The sequence below is a fragment of the Miniopterus natalensis genome, chromosome 2 (assembly GCF_054644295.1).
Source record: "Miniopterus natalensis isolate mMinNat1 chromosome 2, mMinNat1.hap1, whole genome shotgun sequence".
NCBI lineage: Eukaryota > Metazoa > Chordata > Mammalia > Chiroptera > Miniopteridae > Miniopterus > Miniopterus natalensis.
In genome coordinates this window covers 71,276,494-71,296,354 of record NC_142082.1, presented here as the reverse complement: position 1 = coordinate 71,296,354, position 19,861 = coordinate 71,276,494, and the positions used below count along the sequence as shown (strand labels likewise).

The window sequence follows — 19,861 nt, the reverse complement described above, 5'->3', positions numbered from 1 at the left end:
TTAATATGAACTATCAATATGAACTCAAGGTTCTTTAAGTATATGTACTATATTTTTCCACTGAAAGATCATAGAAGCAATGACCCTCAGTAACAATGAGCATTCCCAGCACCCAGGTTTTGGTTTCTAAATACCATGTGCCAATAAAAAGAACTAGAGCTCGTTGGGGAATGGTTCATTACAGATCAGAGGTAGAGAAAGTATGAAGTGTGGCTAAAACATCTTATTATGACAGAATGCAAGGAAGTGCCCAGAGACTGACTACATCATTTCAAAAGAACACGGAAGCCAACTTGAAGAAATTCCCACTGGCCTAATTTGGGACAATTTGGGCATTGAAAGAATAAAAATTATAACAGACTATAACAACTAAATTTTTTTTTAAACATATGAGAGAGATAAAAAGCTATAAAAAAGAGTGGAGTAAGGGAAGAGTGCTGACTAAGCATGGACAGAATAACAAAATTAGAAAATCCCATTTGTAACTCCCCATGTAATAACTGATTTAGGAAAGGAACATCAATGTATCCTAATCCACTTGATTACAAGCTACTGGGGAACAGAATACTCACACTGTCTCGTAGAATCACCCTACAGGTTACTTATTAATTACAAAGGGATTATGTATCTTTATATTGGAGATTACTACAACCTTAACCACCTGGTCAAGCCTGGCGTCTCTCGATCTGAGAGAGCGGAAAGGCCATATCACCTTTGGGAGGTTCCTGCTAAACCTAATCACAGAGCAAAGCAGATGAATTCTGAATATGGAGATGTTCTACAAGACAGATGGTCCAGACTTCCAAAGATCTGCTGTCATAAGGAAAGTTTCTAGACCACTGAAATGGGCTAGATTGCAGGAGATCAAAACAAGACACATTACCCAAATATACAGTGTGAACCTTGATTGGATCCTTGAAGACAGGCAAGGGAAAAGTAACAAAGATATTTGAGACAATTAGGGAAATTTGTATATGGACTGCATGTTAGATGAATTAGTGACTTTCTGAGGGAATGTAATGATGCTGATGTTAAGAGATGCCTGTTGACATATATTCAGAAGAGAAGTAAAATAATGTCTGCAGCCTACTCTCATATGGTTTCAGAAGGTGTGGAGGAGAGACTGTTTCCTGATATGACCACTACTGGACCCTTGAGTTATATTAGATCCAGGCCAGAACAGAGATTGCTCCCTGTAAATCCAGAAGAGAGACTGCTTCCCATAAATCTCCTCAAAAACATCTAACTCCTCTTATTTCCCACGTTGTGCTGATTCCTGGTACAGGCCACTGCCCTGTCCCGACAAGCATGAAAGGCATTTTCCCTTACCTGGGGCCTGTCCAGTACCCTCATCCATCCTGCCCTGTTCTACATAATTCTTCAGTGCCTGCCAAGCACCACAGAGATTATCTACTTCCTCTTGACACAGCACAAGATGAGTCTATGTTTCCCTTAATAAACTCTGTTAATTATTGGACTGGAGTGACCTACTTCTTTCTTCAGTCTTTCCCTACCCTCTGCTTACAGATGTAGATTTTTCAGTCTCTGAGCTTTTCCCTAAGTCTGCATGTAGGAACAAAAGTGGAGTGAGTATGTACGTATGTGTGCATGTATGTGTGCGTGTGTGCATAAACACACAGAGAATAATTATGATAAAACGTTAACTAACAGGGTGAATCTAAGTGAAAAAGTATATGTGGTGCTCATTGTATTTTTCTTCAACTTTTCTGTGGGCTTGAAAATATTCAAAATTTTAAATGATTCTGTTTTCATTAATGAGTGGAAGTTTTCAGGCTAAGAAATGAACATGAACTCAAAAAAAAATAATTAAAATGTGAAATCTGAACTTCAACTATCAATATAAACTCATAACACTGAAGAAGCAATGAGCATTCCTACTCCCAGTTCCCAGATGTTGGTTTCTGATTATTATTCAGAGTTCTTTAGAGAAAGAAATAGCCAATTCCAGGTCTGAGGAAGGAAAAGTAGAAGGAGAAACTGGGGTCAATGTGTTGTAGTAGAAACAAGGAAGCAATCAAAGAATTATGAGCCTGAGACAAAAGGACATAGGGACCAGCTTGCAGGGGTTCCCAGGGGCCAAGTTTGGGATAACTTAAGCAACTTCAAACAAATAAATGAGTGAATGAATAAATGACTATAAATAAATAAAGGATTGGAAAATACAGAATTTTTTTTAAATCCATGAGTCCAGAACAATACAAATAAACAAATGAGTGAGAGGAATAAACTCACTTGCCACCACTGGAGGTGGCTATTCTACTAAATCAATAACCTGAAAATTGGTAATTAAAGGGCATTTACCCTGCCTTTATAGGAGATATCGAAGCTCATCTAAGATTGATGACAGAAATGTTTTCTTTAAGAAAACTGTCAGCTAATAAATGTAAAAAGAAGAAAAAAAGAGAGAAAATTAGGAAAATCACTGTTTTGCCATTTCCAGGAAATAACAAATTCAGGAAAGGATCAAGAAATGCCAAAAATATTAGATGAAAGGTTGTTGGGGGGGGGAGGGGGGAATAAGACATTTGCACACAACCAAGTATCATCCCATAGATTATCTGCTAACTAAAACATAGAAAATAGTTCTGGCACAGTTACTACCTTACTGAGTTGATCAATTTTTGCATCACTGATCATAAGAAAACCTGAAATTCTACCTTCAAATCACCCTATAATGTATTCTTGCCAAAAATGTTTAACCTGAATCTAATTAATCCTTTATACCTAACTTCTAGTCTATATGAAATATAGAAGAAAGAGAAATAAGTTAAATAGCACTGAGAAAACAACATTTTTACTACAACTATCACTAAAAGTAATCTAATATAGAGAACTTACTTTTCTGACAGATGCTCTAGTCTTCATGTGACTGTTTCTGAAAGTCTGGAAGGTCGCCATAACTATATTGCTGTTGTATGTGATGAATGAAGAGTTAATCCATAAAACACCTAAAGAATACATATTAATAGAAAAACAATTTATTAACTTTAGTCACTCAGGCAAGCATTTTGCCCTAAAATAACCCTAAAATAGTCATTTTCCCCCCCATGTTTTTAGTGATTTCAGAGAGAGGAAGGGAGAGGGGGAGAGAGAGAGAAAAATCAATGATGAGCGATCAGCTGCCTCCTGCACGACCCCTACTAAGGATCAAGCCTGCAGCCCAGGCATGTGCCCTGACTGGGAATCAAACCATTACCTCCTGGTTCATGGGTCGACACTCAACCACTGAGCCACACCAGTTGGACTAAAATATAGTCTTTTTTTTTTAATAAAAAAAAATGAACAAAAATGCTGAACCACAAAAATTTAATTAGCACCCAGCTAGCATGGCTCAGTGGTTGAGCGTCGACCTATGATTCAGGAGATCATGGATTGATTCCCGGTCAGGACACATGCTCAGGTTGCGGGGTCGATCCCCAGTGAGGGGGTGTATGGGGGGGGGGGCAGACGATCGATGACTCTATCATCACTGACATTTCTCTCTCTCTCCCTCTCCCTTCCTCTCTGAAATCAATAAAGATAGAAAAAAAAAATTTACTTAGCAATTCCAACAATAGTTGAAAAATATATTAAAATTAGTTCCTTAATAAGATACCAAATTATTACAAAATGCTTATTTTTAGGTTCAAAATTATTATAAAGTAGTTTACACTTATCATTCAATCTCACTGCCCTTTTTTTTGCAAATAAGAAAATATGTGAAGAGACAAAAAGATGGCGGCACAGGTACGCACAGGTACCCACGGTACCCGCCGCCTCCCACAACCACATCAAAATTACAAGTAAAATACAGAACAATCATCACTCAAAAACTCCTGAAATCTGGCTGAACAGAAGTCCTACAACCAGGGAACTGAAAAAGTAAGGAGATCGGTTGGAGGGGCAGAGACGCAGGGGGATCAGGGCTGAATCACAAAGATTCGGCCGCGAGCCCACACCTGGTGCCACGGATTAAGCCCGGAAGGGTCATCTCGGTGGTGAAGGTATCCAGGAAGAGCGAGGGGTCCCAGCCCCACAACTGGCCCCCAGCTCAGGGTCCCAGGGCAGGGAAGAGAAGTCCCCACAACCTCGAGCTGTGAAAACCAGTGGGGAATGTCACTGAGTGACACAGAGGCTGCGGGAGTCCCAGGCAGCTCCTCTTAAAGGGCTAGCCCATGGACTCACTCAGACTCGCTCCCTCCAAGCTCCAGCTCTGGGCAGCAGCTTGAAAGGAAACTGGGACATTCGGGGAGGAACTAACTTGTCTGAAATCAGGGCAAGAGGTGGAGGGGCAGCTTTCTCCCAGACAAATGAGCTGGCAGAGGTCATTGCTCCTTTGGTGAGCCCTCCCCCCACATAACCGGCAGGCAGGCACCTTCTCTGAATCTCCAGCACCTTACTCACACCTTTAGCCCTGCCTGGTGATTCCTGGAGGCCCCGGCCCTCCCTACTTGCAAGCTCATTCAAGCCATTACTAGTGGCTTTTCTGTGCAAGTGGTCTCTCTAGCCTCAGGCTCAGGACTTCCTAAAATCTCTCAAAGAGCAGCTGGCCTCAGTGTGTCCCATACCTCTTGATCAGTGGCCCAACACCTGGCACTAGTGGCAGCCTGCACTGGTTCATAGCTTGGCTTCTCCTGGACACCTCCAAGCCCAGCACAAGTAGCAGCCAACTAAGGGTTGCTGTGTAGCTCATGCTGGGTGGCCCTGGGCAAGGCACAGGCACAGGATGACTTTGCACCTCCCTGGAGGCCCCAGAGACAGTGCACCTGGTGGTCAGACTCCACCACGCTGGATTACAACCCCACCACATCCACGAGTGACACACTCAAGGGGCACACTTGGTGAACACCAAAGCTCCACTGAAGTAAATCCTGATCCATAGGGGTGTCTCCAGCACAGCAGCTCTTTGGCTGTAGTTGCAGCTGGTCCTCACAATCGATTGGCCTGGGGGGGAATTCCTCCCAGTGATGCCAACAGCAACCAAGGCTCAACTACAACAGGACAGTGCACACTGCCCACACAGGGGAGCACCTAGAAGGCCCAGCTCAGGTGACTGGGGAGGCTGAGCCACTGGACCCTACAGGACGCCTACTACACAAAGCCACTCTACAAATTCCAGGAGACATAGCAGCTCTTCCTAATACATAGAAACAAACACCTGGAAGCAGCCAAAATCTGGAGGCAAAGAAACATGTCACAAAGGAAAGAACAGAAGAAATCTCCAGAAAAAGAACTAAATGAAATAGAGCCAAGCAAGCTACTAGATACAGAGTTCAAAATAATGGTTATAAGGATGCTCAAGGATCTTAGTAAGACTATTAAGGAAACTAGTGAGATCATCAATGACATAATAAAGTACCAATCAGAAAGGAAGGCTACACGAACTGAAATGAGGAATAATTTACAGGGAATCAACAGCAGAGTATAGGACGCTGAGAATCAAATCAGCAATTTGGAACATGAGGAAACAAAAAACACCCAACCAGAAGAGCAAAAAGAAAAAAGAATCCAGAAATATGAAAATAGTATAAGGAGTCTCTGGGACAACTTCAAACAGCCCAACATTTGTATTATGGTGATGCCAGAAGGAGAAGAAAGAGAGCAAGAAATTGAAAGCCTATTTGAAAAAAATAACAGAAAACTTCCCCCACCTGGGGAAAGAAATCGACTTACAAATCCAGGAAGCACAGAGGGTCCCAAACAAGAGGAGCCGAAAGAGGCCCACAGCAAGACACATCATCATTAAAATGCCAAAGATTAAAGACAAAGAGAGAATCTTAAAAGCAGCAAGAGAAAAGCAATTAATTACCTGCAAGGGAGCACCCATACGGCTGTCAGCTGACTTAACAGAAACTCTGCAGGCGAGAAGGTAGTGGCAAGAAATATTCAAAGTGATGAAAAGAACCTACAACCAAGATTACCCAGCAAAGCAATTATTTAGAACTGAAGGTCAGATAAAGAGCTTCACAGATAAGAAAAAGCTAAAGGAGTTCATCACCATCAGACTGGTACTACATGAAATGTTGAAGGGTCTTCTTTAAGAAGAAGCTAATGAACAAAAGAATCTGACAAACTAAATAGATCCAGAGATATTGACGCAGGCAACTGACAATCATATTTCAGAGGAAAGAGGGAAGGGGGTGGAGGGTGGGAAGAGATTAACCAAAGAAGTTATATGCATATATGCATAACCCATGGACACAGACAATAATGAGGTAAAGGCCTGGGGAGGGGGTAGGAGTGAGGTGTAGGGGGCCAAAGGGGGAAAAAATGGGACACCTGAAATACTTTCAACAATAAAGATAAATTTTAAAAAAAGAAAATACTTGAAAGCCTCAATAATATTTAAAAAAACCTTTTAAAATATAAAAGATTACAGCCCTTTTGTCTCCCCAAAGTCACTCTATCCTTACAGCAACTGTGAATGCTCTACACATTCATATTTCATGGGCAGACAGATTTGATAATATACAAATTAAAATGTGAAATCTGTACATATCAAATTAAAATCAGATAAACAAATACTAATTGCTTGTACAGTAATCTTAACAGCATACCAATGACTAAAGTTCAAAAAACATCCAAATTCAATGATAAATAGTACTTAAAACATGTGCATGCACACATGTGCACACACACACACACCCCCCTTGGGAGAAACTCTAAAACTAAGTATTAACTTTTTATCAATGTTTTAATAAAGTATCTTTGAGATCTTAAATCAACTCAGCATTACCCACTCAATACCAACATTTGACGACAGTACTTTGCTCATTCATTCAAAATTTACTTGCGTTAGATGCTATGGATATGGGGAAAACAAGGCAGGAAAACGTTTTATTATAGTAAAGAGTGGGAATGGGAACTGAATTCTAAATCACTAAATAACTAAAAAATTTGAATCAATAAAGATTTAAAAAATGGTCCGGCCAGCATGACTCAGCAGTTGAGCATCAACCTATGATTCAGGAGATCGAGGTTCAATTCCTGATCAGGGCACATTCCCGGGTTGTGGGCTTGATCCCAAGTGCAGGGTGTGCAAGAGGCAGCTGATCTCTCTCATCATTGATGTTTCTATCTCTCTCCCTCTCTCTCTCCATTCCTCTCTCTGAAATCAATAAAGATATATTTAAAAAAAAAAAAAGATTTAAGAAATGGTTAATTAGTTTCAATCAAACTGATCTTATAAAGAATTATCTAATTGTCCTGACCAGGTGGTTCACTTAGTTGGCAAGTTGTTCTGCACACCAAAAGGCTGTGGGTTCAGTTCCAGTCAGGGCACATACCTATGTTGCAGTTTCAATCCCCAGTTAGGGGGTATACGGGAGGCAACCAATAGATGTTTCTCTCTCTCTCCCTTCCTCTCTCTAAAAAATATCAGTGACCATATCCTAAGGTGAAAACTAAAAAAAAAAAAAAGGAAAGAATTACCTAGTTGAAATTTTAATGACATTGTTATCAACATAAATTTTATTATAAAGAAACTTATATGGAAACTTCAACCTAGTCCCATCAGAACTGCATAAAAACCACAAAATTTTAGTGTTCTAATTTTATATTCTTATACTACAGAGGTAAAACTAAGTGTGTGTGCGTGCACGTGCACATACGCCATCCTTTAGAAATTACTAGATTCTAATTTTCAGACAAAGAATTATGATGGTATACTATCCTGAACTAAGATAAATCCTAGTGGTCTCTCTAACAATAAAATTTGATCAATGACTAGAACTAAAGCAGGACTGCAAGAAAGGAAACAGAGGTCCCAACAGCACAAGATAAAGAGTGATACATCAGCATTCAGAAAAGTACCAGTTGTGTTCCTGTTCTACCTCCCATTAGCTTTATTTCCCCTAGGTAAATTGCAATATTTCTGGATCTGTTTCCTCAATAGATATATTACCCAACTTACCCAGCAAGTGTATTATGAAAATCAAATGGAAAATAATTTACATGAGGCACTTTGGAAACTGTAAAACATAGGTAAAAGAAAAATTAAAATATTTACTTATTGAGTAAAATGAACAAGAGGACCAAAATTATCAAAACAGTGTAAATATAAAGATTTATGTGGCCAAAGCAAGAAAATAATCCTTTTATTTGTCCCAAGCCAACTCACTCTTGCTCCCCCCACGCAGAGTTCTCTTGAACTGCCAGAAGCCCTTAGAAACAAACTGACTGGCCTCAAACTTCACGTAAGACATGCAATATAGAGGTCAACACAAGAGCTCCAGAAAAGCGAAACTCTCAACTCCCAAGTAAACTGACACCACCTTTCTGGAGGGCAATTTTGAAACCGATGTCAAAACCCTAAAAAATATTCCTACCCTATGATGCAAAAATTCTACTTCTGGGAATCACCAAAGGAAACAATGATTCTGGAAACAATGATTTAGGGTTCTAACTAAAGTTTATAAAGCACCAAGTGCTTTGCTGAGAGTATTATGTTAACATCTCATTTAATCCTTAGGACTGACTGAGTAGTAATCCAATTTTACAATGAGAAAAGCTGGCAAGGGGAAATTAAGCAATCTGTCCAAGCCCACACAGCAAGCAGTAGATTTCCCAAATCCAAATCTTCAAACTCTAGCACCCAGGTATAAAGGTTTGAAAAGCTGTTCATCACACTTTATAAGAGAGAAAAATAAGCAGCACTCAAGATGCTAGAAAAAGGAGAGTGACTGAATAGCCTAGTGTGCATTCCTGAGATGGCAATGACAGCCATTTAAAAAGAATGCGGAAGGGCAGACAGGAGAGGCACACAAAGCAACCTTTACTTTCTCTGACTCCTAAAAGGGTGGAGTTGAGACCATAAAAGTGAATGCAACATGAGATTAAATGACTTGTACTTCTGGTGAAGTAAAGGAACAAAATCACTTTGGAAATCATGCAAAGACAGATGGGAGAGAAAGAGTAGTAGAGGAGGGTTTTCTCACCATCTTATATAATTGGAGAAAATGCAGTTTTAGACAGATTTCATGAGAGGAGCAAAAATATAGTATTTTCCCCTAGGACATCTCTATGTGATAATAATAAACTTTTCATTTAATGCTTTTTTGATTTGTGGCCTATTCTGAATAAATAAACAAGAGTGCTAACCAGGAAAATACTAAATGTGTTTCTCTGTAGTCAAATAAATGAAAGTGAACCTAAATCATTTTTTTAAAGCAGATCACAGACAAGAAAGTATAGATGGACAAGGCAAACAAGTCAAAAGTGAGCTGCCAGAGCTCAGGAAAGACACAGGATAGAAAAACAATACTGTGGCCCCGCTGGTGTGGCTCAGTATTTGAGCGTCAACCCATAAATCAAGAGGTCACCAGTTCGATTCCCAGCCAGAGCACATGCCCGTTACTGCTCACTTGATCCCCAGTAGGAGGCATGCAGGAGGGAGCCCATCGATGTTTCTTTCTATCCCTCTCCCTTTTTCTCTCTAAAATCACTTTTTAAAAAAACCAATACTATGAAATCCCTTAGAAGCAGCAAAAAAGCAGAATAAATAGTTAAAAACACTGGAACATCAAGGAAGTTTTAAGAAATATCACAAAATGCAAAAAAACAAAAAACAAAAACAAATGAAACATCACAAAATGCAAAAGGAAACAAATGAAAGCAAAGAAACAACTAAAAAGGTACAGACAACAAAGATACAACACTCTAAATAAGTTACACCTATCCTTTGACCCAGCGATTTCATGTCTTATTCTACATATATACTTACAAAATTCACTAAGATATATGTGAAAGAACATTCATTAAAACAAAATAAGATAAAACACTAAAAATAATCTAAAAGTCCATCATTTAAAATAAATTATAACATATTCATATGACTATTACCCAGCTGTTGGCGTTAAATCAATACATACTGATATGATAGCATGTACACAAAATATTAATGGAAAAAGCAAGTTACAGAACAGTGTGAACAGTGTGCTCTCGACTTGTGATTAAAAGAAAAATTACAAATGCAACTCTGACACACCTATGTATGTGTTTACACACACCTAGGAAATATGACAGATACAGACTAAATTCATGATAGTGGTCACTCATGACAACTAAATTGTTTTTTAATGTTATAAAATGTCATATAATATGGGAAGATGATTATTAAGTAAAATAAAGCAGGTTCCAGAATGTTCACATTATCCTCATTTTATGTAAAATCTGTATTACTACGTGTGTGTATTTTTATGTACAATATAAAAGAGAGCATATACTAAATGCATATAAACATTGGTTTTTATCTGGGTAGATACAATATTGTTTTATTTTGCTGGATATGCAAACATTCTTTTATCATAAGAAAAAATATATATATTTCCCAAGTCTTTCCTCCTCTCCTCTGGCCTAAGAAATATTCAAGACAACATCATCTATTTCTTGGCCTTTTTATAGCCTGACTTAAACAAGCCAAGGAGTCTCTGAAATGCCTTCCTAGTCTTCCATCAACAATATTGTCTTATCTTGACTCTCTTCCTACTGCACTGGTTCTCAAACTGCAGTACACATAAGGACCAGCTTACTTCTAACATCTTCCCTCACCTCTGAAGGTCCAGATTCAGGTCTACATGGAAAACAGAAATCTTTATTTTTAACAAGTACCCAGTGTTGTTTCTAATTGAGAAACACTTGTCTATCTCCCCAGCCATTACATTAGTCACCTTCCCTAAATTCTTTCATAATGTGTTATTCAAATACTAATATTTTCTAACCTTGTCCTCTTTGGTATTCATTCTATTTCGTTTTCCATGGATACTTTATCTCTACAACTTTTTACTATGCAAATAACTCCCTAATATGTATATGTCTTCAGTATACTTTGTGCACTTTAGTTTCAGTTCCCTATATTCAATTTTCTGTTAGGTACTTCCGACTAAATATCCCAATTACTCCAAAATTAGTATGTTCAAAAATTGAATGAAACTCTCTAAACAATCAACTCCTGCATTCTCTGTATCAGGAAGAATCAGTAAAACGATTGAGCCAGTAAGCCAAGCTAGAAACTGACCTTTCCCTCAATCCCTACAGACTAGCACATCTAGTAAATCAACAAATCCTGACCCATCCTCCTCCTACATGTCCCTCAAATCTACCCTTTCTTGCATCAAATGAACTGCTAATGACTCTTCATGCGTCAGTTCAAGGGCCTCCCTTCCTTCAGGAAGGCTTGGCTCATCTCCTTGCCCAAACAGTAGCAATCACCTTTTGTGAATTCTTTGAAGACAAAAGTGTTTTATTGTACCTGCATTCTAACACAGTAAGCATTCAAACATCTGCTCAATTAATAAAAAGTAATCCTTTTATAAGTGCAAAGTATGCCTTTAAATGTTTAAATGGGTAAATTTAATGAATTATTTGAGAAAATACAATTAAGACTTTACAATAATTTCTGATTTTATAATATCTGGGAAATATTTAGAATAAAGGCTCCAAATATACAATCTGACAAATCCCAAGTGGCCAAGTGTTAAAAATTAATATACTGTTGAATATAACTGTAAGAAAACAAGACAAAATATATGAAACATTGATTTTCGAACAGGGCAATGCAAGGCTATGATGAGCCTACTTCCAAGTCACAACACAGGGAGAGGAAAGCCAAGCAATCTGGCAGTCTCCCCTAGCTGCAGAGACAGAGATCAGAGTTTGGGAAGGCCAAGGTGTCTAGAATTTGTAGGACAGAGTACTGGAGAGAGAGCTCAGAAAGAGTGAGAGCATTAGAAATGTGCAGATGAGTTCCCCTAGAGTCCCTGGCTCAATACCAATCTGTGTGCTGGGTATCTGAGGTTGGGAAAATAACTACCAAAGATCAGTAAGCTAAACAATACTTGGAGTCAGATAGGGCTTAGAATACTTTGCACTCCCACCAATCAGAGTGGAAAAACACTGTGATATATTGGGCAATGGACAGATTCCTCAGAAAGAATTGTGTTACTTGGGGGACTAAGTCAGCAGTACACTAAAGGCTGTTCAGGACTCATCTAACAAAGCTTAAAGAGAAGCCTCAAAACAATCCAACAGATTCCAAATAACCTAACTGTGCACCCCAACTAAATCCAACACTCTTAGGAATACAGCAAAATCAAGTAAGCAATAGCATAAAACTTACTGGCTGTCATGAAATAAAAAAATTACCAGGAGTGCAGAGGAGGAGAAAAATCTGACCCATAACCAAGAGAAATAAAGTCAACACAGTAAGTGTATACCCAGAAATAACAGAGATGATGGAATGAAAAGATGTTAAAACTATATTTTCCATACATTCTCAATCTCAACATTATTGACTTTTTAGGTCAGATAACTTTTTGTTGTGGGGGCTGTCCTGTGCATTGTTGGACATTTAGCAGCATCCTTGGCCTCTACCCACTAGATTCCAGTAGCACTAAAAATGTCTCCAAACATTGCCAAATATCCACAAAGTGTCACTGCTCTATTTCAACACTTGAGACTACAGTGCCCAAGTATGTTAAATTTATACAACTGGATGCTGTGCATTGGATTGTAAGTACTAACAACATTCAACTCAGTGTCTAAGCAACAGTGATTGGGATACAATAATGAAATGTCCCTATTCTCATGGAGCTTACATTCTAGGGCTATGCCTTACTCATATCTGCATTCCCCAAAGGCCTGAACCATAATATAAAACCATGAATTTACTGAGCTGAACAAGCTATAAGGTAAAGGAAAACTTAATCGAGGGGGTGAATTTCAGAGGCACATTTGGTAGGAAGAGTGATATCTTTTTAATCCTCACCGGAGGACATGCTTATTGATTTTAGAAAGAGGGGAAGGGGGAGGGAGAGAGGAGGAGAAGGAGAGGAAAAGAGAGAGAGGGAGAGGAAGAGGGGAAGAGAGGGGGGAGAGAGAGGGAGAGAGAGAGGGGGAGAGGGAGGGGGAGGGAGACAAAGAGAGAGAGGGAGGGAGAGGAGGAGGAGGAAGAGGGAGGGAGGGAGGCAGGGAGGGAGGCAGGGAGGGAGAGGGGTCAGCCACCTTCCTGTCTGCATCCCAACCAGAGATCTAACCCGAAACCTAGGTATGTGCCCTGACTGGGAATCGAACCCAAAACCTTTCAGTGTATGGGACAATGCTCCAACCAACTGAGCCACACCTGCCAGAGCAAGAGTGGTATCTTTAAATAGAAAATAGTTGGGGTCACCTACCTAATGACTTGCTGAAAAATTAATCCAGGGATATTTGTTCTGCCACCTTTGTTTTCTCAAGCCTTCAATGGAGAAAAGTTACTGATCTCCCAACTGTATTTCAGGTTGGAATCCACTTCTAAAGCATGTTTGAACCTTGCCAGTAACTGACATTTAGAATAATAACATGGGCCTAATTAACAAAGTATTAATGTGAACTGCTATGACTCCAGAACTCCCTGTACACCAACAATAAACACAACTTAAAAACAAAACAAAAACTTAAATCCTGAGGCTGTGCTTTCAATGTGAATATGCTGCCTAGAAGTTGAAATCATGTTCTTAAGCTTATACAGAACCCCCATCTACAAGCTTATTATTAACCAAAAAATACGTTCAGAATTTTAATTGAAGAACACATTTCTCTTTATCAGTGACATCTGTGACTCCATGACTTAAAGAGTATATTGCTGAAAAGGCATTTAAGCAGCTTTTTTTTTTTTTTAAATATATATATATCTTTATTTCAGAGAGAGGAAAGGAGAGGGAGAGAGAGACAGACAGAAACATCAATGATGAGAGAGTCATTGGGGATTGAGCCTGGCAACCCCGGCATGTGCCCTAACTGGGAATCGAACCTCGATCTCCTGGATCCTAGGTCGATGCTCAACCACTAAGCCACGCCCGGCCGGGCCATTTAGGCAGCTCTTGCAAACAGTAATAACATTCTACCTTAAGCTGCCAGTAGCAGGAATGAATGCATGGATCTGCTTTGCAGATGGTCCAGTGCTTGCACGTAAGAGGCATCCTGCAAGCCCATGCAGAACCTATTAACTTACAAGATATAAAAGGCATAAAAAAAGAAGAGTGTGAAAGATAATTTTAACATTTCAAGCTTGGGGAGCTAGAAGAAAAGTGGAACCTTTGACATTTATAGGGTAACTAAAAGACAGTGGTTGATGTCAATATAATATTCAAAAGGCACTTCAATAATACATATTTTGTTGGAGTGGTCAGAGCTAGAGATGTTACTCTAGGAATCACCTGCATATATAGAGCTTAAAAACTGACCCTAGAGACTGGAAAAGAACAGAGGATCAAGAAAGAATCGAAGGGCACAACCATAATAAAGAGTTTCTGGGCAGCTAAACAAAGAACCACAAATATGTAGCAATCTAAAAGGCAAGCAAGGTAGATTTAGAAGAACTTAGTGTCATTAAAGTCAAGAAATAGTTTTAAGTATAAAGTGGTCATCAATAGACTTCTAAACTCCTGACCAAGGATCCCGACCGGGGATCGAACTGGCGACCTTTTGGTACACCAGACTATGCTCAAACTGAGCCATACCAGCCAGGGCAGAAATGATATGCTTTCATCTCTGCATGCTGTAGAAGCCCTTATCACAGTACCTGCCAGAGTATATACTCAGTAATAATATATACATCCTTACACTGTGCCTGTCAGGCACTGTTTAAATGGTGTTAAACAAAATTCATATTTCTTACAACAGAAGTTGCTATTATCATACCCATTTTACATATAAGGAAAATGAGGCACAAAATAGTTACATAATTTGCCCTAAATTGTACACCTAGGAGAATCTGTTCTGAAAGAGAACACTGCTGAAAGCAAGTTCTATTAAGTACTAGGGGAAAATCTCAAAACTGTAGGATGTTAAATACACCAGAGGTACCCTTCATTTTCTCCCTGTCCACACTCCTTTCTTAGAGAACTTTCTGTACCCAGTCTAAAACAGTACAAACTGTGAGACACACCTAAGTCTCCTCTCTATTTTCCCATCCCCATCTTCCCCCAACCTCAGCCAAAGGGACTGGAAGTGGGTACCTAACCAATCGGATTCTCTCTTCAGAAATTCAGAATTAAGACACAGAGGTATGTGTTGAGAACCATACAGTAATATCAAAGTGAGTCTGCTGTTGGCACCATGACAAATTAAAGCTTTATGCAAACCAAAGTTATGCAGAAGCAGAAACCAAGAACTTTAAAGAGGGACAATCTGAAAAAAAAAAAAAAATGGAACAGACATAGAGTATAGAGTAGCAGAGAACAGAAGAACAGAGATATAAAACCATGTATTCCCCGAGAAAAATTGGAAGACTAACCCCCTGAAGATTTTCTGGTTCCCAGGACACTGAGCTGGAGTGGACTTCATGCAATAGACTTCAGAGGCAGCCCTCCAGCTGTCATACAATCGCCGTTTTTAGTAAGTTAATTCAAATGGTTTCTGTTCCTCCTAGCCAAGTAAACCTCAAGCCATGAAAAAGGGTCAAAAAAAAAAACACACTGAGTAAGCGGCTACTATGTGCTTCACAATAACTTTTTGAGGTATGTTAACTCTCTTCAGGATGAGGAAAGAGGCTCAGCAATATTAACAGACCAGCCAGATTCCAAAACCCAAACTCTTTACAATATACCTCATTTTCACTCAAGTAAACATCCTCTCTGTTTCAGGCCACTACATCATTTCTTGTTTCTTCCCATGAAACATTCTCGGATTAATCCAAAAATGTTAACTTTTCTCCTTTTATCCTGTCACATTTCTAATCTATATACAGAGTGGGGCAAAAGTAGGTCTACAATTATGAGTACTCAAAGAAGTTTATTCTTTTTTTGCTTTGTTTTTTTTTGCTAATCCTCACCTGAGGATATTTTTTTCTATTAACTTTTTAGAGAGATTGGAAGGAAGGAAGGGAAAGACAGAGAGAGAAAGAAACATCGATGTGAGAGAGACACAATGATTGGTTGCCTCCCACACTAGCCCTGACTGAGGCCAGGGATCAAGTTTGCAACTGAGGTACATGCCCTTGACCAGGAATCAAACCCGACACCCTTCAGTCCAAGGGCTGACGCTCTAACCACTGAGAAAAACTGGCAAGGGCCAGAGCTTATGCTTGTATTATTATTTATTAATATTTTTCATGCAAACAACTATAAACCAACTTTTGCCCCATCCTGTATTTCAAATGCCTCAACTTCTAGTAAATATTTTAAAATAAAATGAACTTTTATATGTAAAAGTTTGGTCTGCTTTTTACTGATAAAGTATTTTTCTTTCCTTTCCCCATTTCACCAGTTTATACACCCTTAACCCAAGCCCAGGCTAAACTGGTATCTTTTCCTGACCTGCCCCTATCCTTTGTTCCCTCCAAGTGGTTAATTTTATTACTAAAAGGCAGGTGACTTGACAGAAAAAGAACAAATTCAGCTCACTTAAATAATTATTTTCAATAACTTCGTGAAGCACAGTTACTTCAATTACTTTTCCAAGGCAAGACAAAACAACTAATACATACGCCCTAAAAGCTTGAAATTGGAAATTCCATTGCCAATATGTAATGGGAGAGAATTTCTTTAATGTAGATGGCTCTCTTTTTACCATTCTCAAAAAGACACTTCCTAAGTTCTTCACATTTTTTCCAAATATTGACAGAACTTCACCGACCATTTGTAAGGGAAAACTTCCCTAAAAATGAGCAATAATGTATCACCTGATTGGGTTTGATTTCCTTTTCAGATGGCAAGTTCCTAGAATTAAAATATGTAAATATATACACACATATATATTAAATGCATTATCCTTCTTCCTCTATATGTATATACACAAATACATATTAAATGCATTATCCTTCTTCCTCTTTTACCTCTAAAAGGCAAAGACTTCTTCAGTTTCTAAACTTACCCCAGGAGCTCAGAAGCTAGAGAATTTCTCAGTGTGGTTCAGGGTCTTTGGCAAGTACCATATCCTCAACAACTGGGATATATCACTAGTCCTTATCAATACAGCAGTTATGTGGGTACATACACTAACCACTAGTTACCAGTTTGGTAACCAGCTTGGTATCCCATTTGTTCCAACTGCCCTACATTCTCTGATGCCTCATAAACTGCTCTGCTACAACTGCAACTAACAGTGAAATTCACTGTCAACCCTTGCAGCAGTGCTACTAGAAGGAACATAAAAAGTATGAAAACCAGGCAGGGTACTACTTGAAAAAAGTGACCGTGTTTAAAGAGTCATTAAGTTGCACTATTTTAAATGTCACTAATCATGGTGGGAACTGTGCTTCCACTTACTCTAAAATGGTAAATAAGACATTAAAACCATCTTTGCACTATCAAGTACCCTTTATTTTCTGAGTATTTCCACACATAACGAAATCAGTATCAATCACTATAACATCCCTAACAAGGTGGGAAGAAGCTAAGGAAAACTTACATGTTTTGCAAGGGACTGAAAAGAGAACTGGAATTTTTAACTCGTGTTTGCAATAAGGCCATTAGATGTCTCAGCAGTATTTCTCATCCTGAAATTTCCTTACCATCTTAAGCTACATCATCTTCAGTTTAATAATGCTTTAGAAAACAGAATAAGCAGAAGCAAAGAACTGTTACAAAGTCATACAGGGTGGCGGTTTAGATTCTATCCCCATAGTCATTTTGCCAACGTTTTTAATACTTTGGTCAATAGCTATGTTTTTCTATGAAGCAGCTTAGACGCCTGGAATAATAGACATATACTCAATCCATTTGGAATATGGATGCCCAGCATTTAGGCCACTAACAGCCTTAGAGAAAAATGTGACAGAAAATATCAATTTCAACACTCTGAGGAGCTGCTTGACGGCTTCCATTTCTGTCAGACTTGGGCAGCGCCTGGTTCCAGGGCTCAAGGGTTCTGACAGTAAAGGATGCTGCGGCTGTTCGGGGACAAATTGCAACGTCCTCTCCCTCCTGCACACTCTCCTGTAGGTGCACCACTAACACAAACTAAGCGCACGCCCCGCCACGCACCAAGGTAACGGCTACGAAGACCACCCTGCGGACGGAAACTGAACTTGGCATTCACAGCGCTGCGGCTCCGCCGCCACACTCCGGACCCCAGTGAGACTCGTCTCCAGTCCCGGTACACCCACCCCCTCGGCCCTGGGCTTCCTCCCTCCGCCCGCTCCTCTCGCCCTCCTCCCACCGCCAGGCGAAGGCGCAGCTCGGAGCAGCCCCGAAGTCAGAGCGAGGACTGCGGACAGGCGGAGGGCTGGGGCGCCGGAACTGGGCCACTCCATCCATCGCGGCCCCACACCCCACCGGCAGCTAACGCCGCAAGCGGATCCGCGCTCGGCTCACCTGAGGACCGCAGCCTCCGCAGCTCACAGGCATATCACCAGCCCGCAACGACCAGGCGCGCGAGCCGCAGAGCAGGCGGGCGCCCCTCCCGCACTGGCCCCCAGCCCTCCCGCCCCTCCCCGCCCCGCGGCCCGCCCCCGTCCTGCCCACCCCGGCTTCCGTCGCCGCTGCGCCAGCCAGCACCACCACCTAGTCCCCACACCTCCCACTCACTCTCGCGAGAGGGTGCCGCACCTCTCGCGAGAAGAACCCCGTGACCAAGCCCGCGCAAAAGTGGGTGGGTTTTTGAAAAAGCAAAGGGAAAAGCCTTCCCACGTGCTCCGCGGCAGCAAGCGCCCTTCAGTCACGTGACATGGAGGCGGCCTCTTCATTGGCCAGACTCCGCTCAGTCGTGGGAGCTTTAAATTTGAGGCCGACCTACGAACCAGCCGCGAAGGTCTTGCGCGCTTCCTGACCCGTTACCTTGGAAACCGTTTAACCCTTTCCTCTGGCAAAAATGCCCAAGCCTTTGCTCGCTCAGTAGGTTTGGTTTCAGGCCCTGCTTCCTTTCCTTCGACCCTTCAGTCTTACCGCCTGGGGTCAGCTGGACTCCGCCTTCGTCACAAGCGAGCTTTGCTTTCTTCGGATGCCCGGGGCCCTCTCCGCAGCCGCAGCCCCTGCAGGTCTGGCCGCTCCGGCGCGGCTCATCCTCCCGGCGTGGCTCCGCCCCTTCTCCTCAGCATCGCGCGGAGGACCACTCACGGCGCTCCGGGCCTGCGGCCCAGTCCGCCCGCAAAAGTTAGCATCGAGCGGTCTCCGGGCCCTAGTGCGCACCCCGACATCTGACCGCCGTGTCGGAATCGGGAAGCACGGGCGCGGCCACGGAGGGAAGCGAGCCCCGCACGAACAGCCGCGGTGTGACTGTGTCCACTTAGAGCCGGAGAGGCTGGTCCAGCCTAGCTGCAGTCTCCTCAAGGGCGTCTGTTCCTCACCTGATAATTGAGAAGACATTTTTAAGAGAATCCTCATTATGAGTTTTGCCCCGTTCGGGAGACAGGGCCAGGGACCGCGCAGTGCATTCACGTGTTCATTTTTTCAACAGTGTTTGTTGAGCTCCCGCAGATGTTAGGCATCGCTCCAGGCTGTTGGTTGAGCGGCGAGGAAGACAAGTCTAGGGTCTAGGGAGCTTATGGGAGAGGGAAGGAAGGGGAAAAAAGAAAAATATATACCTGTTGGTGCTAACCTCTGTGCAAAGGCATTGTAAATGATGTGATGGCGATTGTGACCGGGTGGCTGCTGGAGGGCGGCCCTTTTGAGGGGGAGACACTTAGTGATTTGCATAACAAATTTCAGAGGAAGGAGTATTCCAGGCGAAGTAAACCACTAATTCAAAGGCCCTAAATTGAGTTTGAGGAGAAAAATATGAGAAAGGGAGAAGAAATAAGCTTGGAGAAGTAAGCAGACATGGGCCAGATCCTGTAGGCTGTGTAAGCCAAGAAAGGAATTGGGAGTCTATTCTAAGTGCGGGGGAAAACATTAGAGAGTTTTAAATAGGAGAGAGACACCTATGGTTTACTTAAAAAAAAATTTTT

The 19,861-nt window shown here is 41.1% G+C and overlaps 1 protein-coding gene across 3 annotated transcripts in view; it reads right to left on the bottom strand.

Moving 5' to 3' along the window:
- Window positions 1-18,876, bottom strand: part of AKAP11 (A-kinase anchoring protein 11) — a 49,742-nt gene extending 30,866 nt beyond the window's left edge. For 2 of the 3 annotated variants that reach the window (XM_016205418.2, XM_016205420.2), the window contains exons 1-2: window positions 18,291-18,374; window positions 2,860-2,969 (exon numbers count right to left, since the gene is read on the bottom strand). In XM_016205418.2, the coding sequence (XP_016060904.2) occupies window positions 2,860-2,919 (60 nt within the window). In that variant the 5' untranslated portion in view covers window positions 2,920-2,969; window positions 18,291-18,374. Of the gene's footprint in view, window positions 1-2,859; window positions 2,970-18,290; window positions 18,375-18,860 lie in introns of those variants that run through there. The other variant, XM_016205419.2, reaches the window with a different exon arrangement.
- Between the last annotated feature and the right edge of the window lie 985 nt (window positions 18,877-19,861).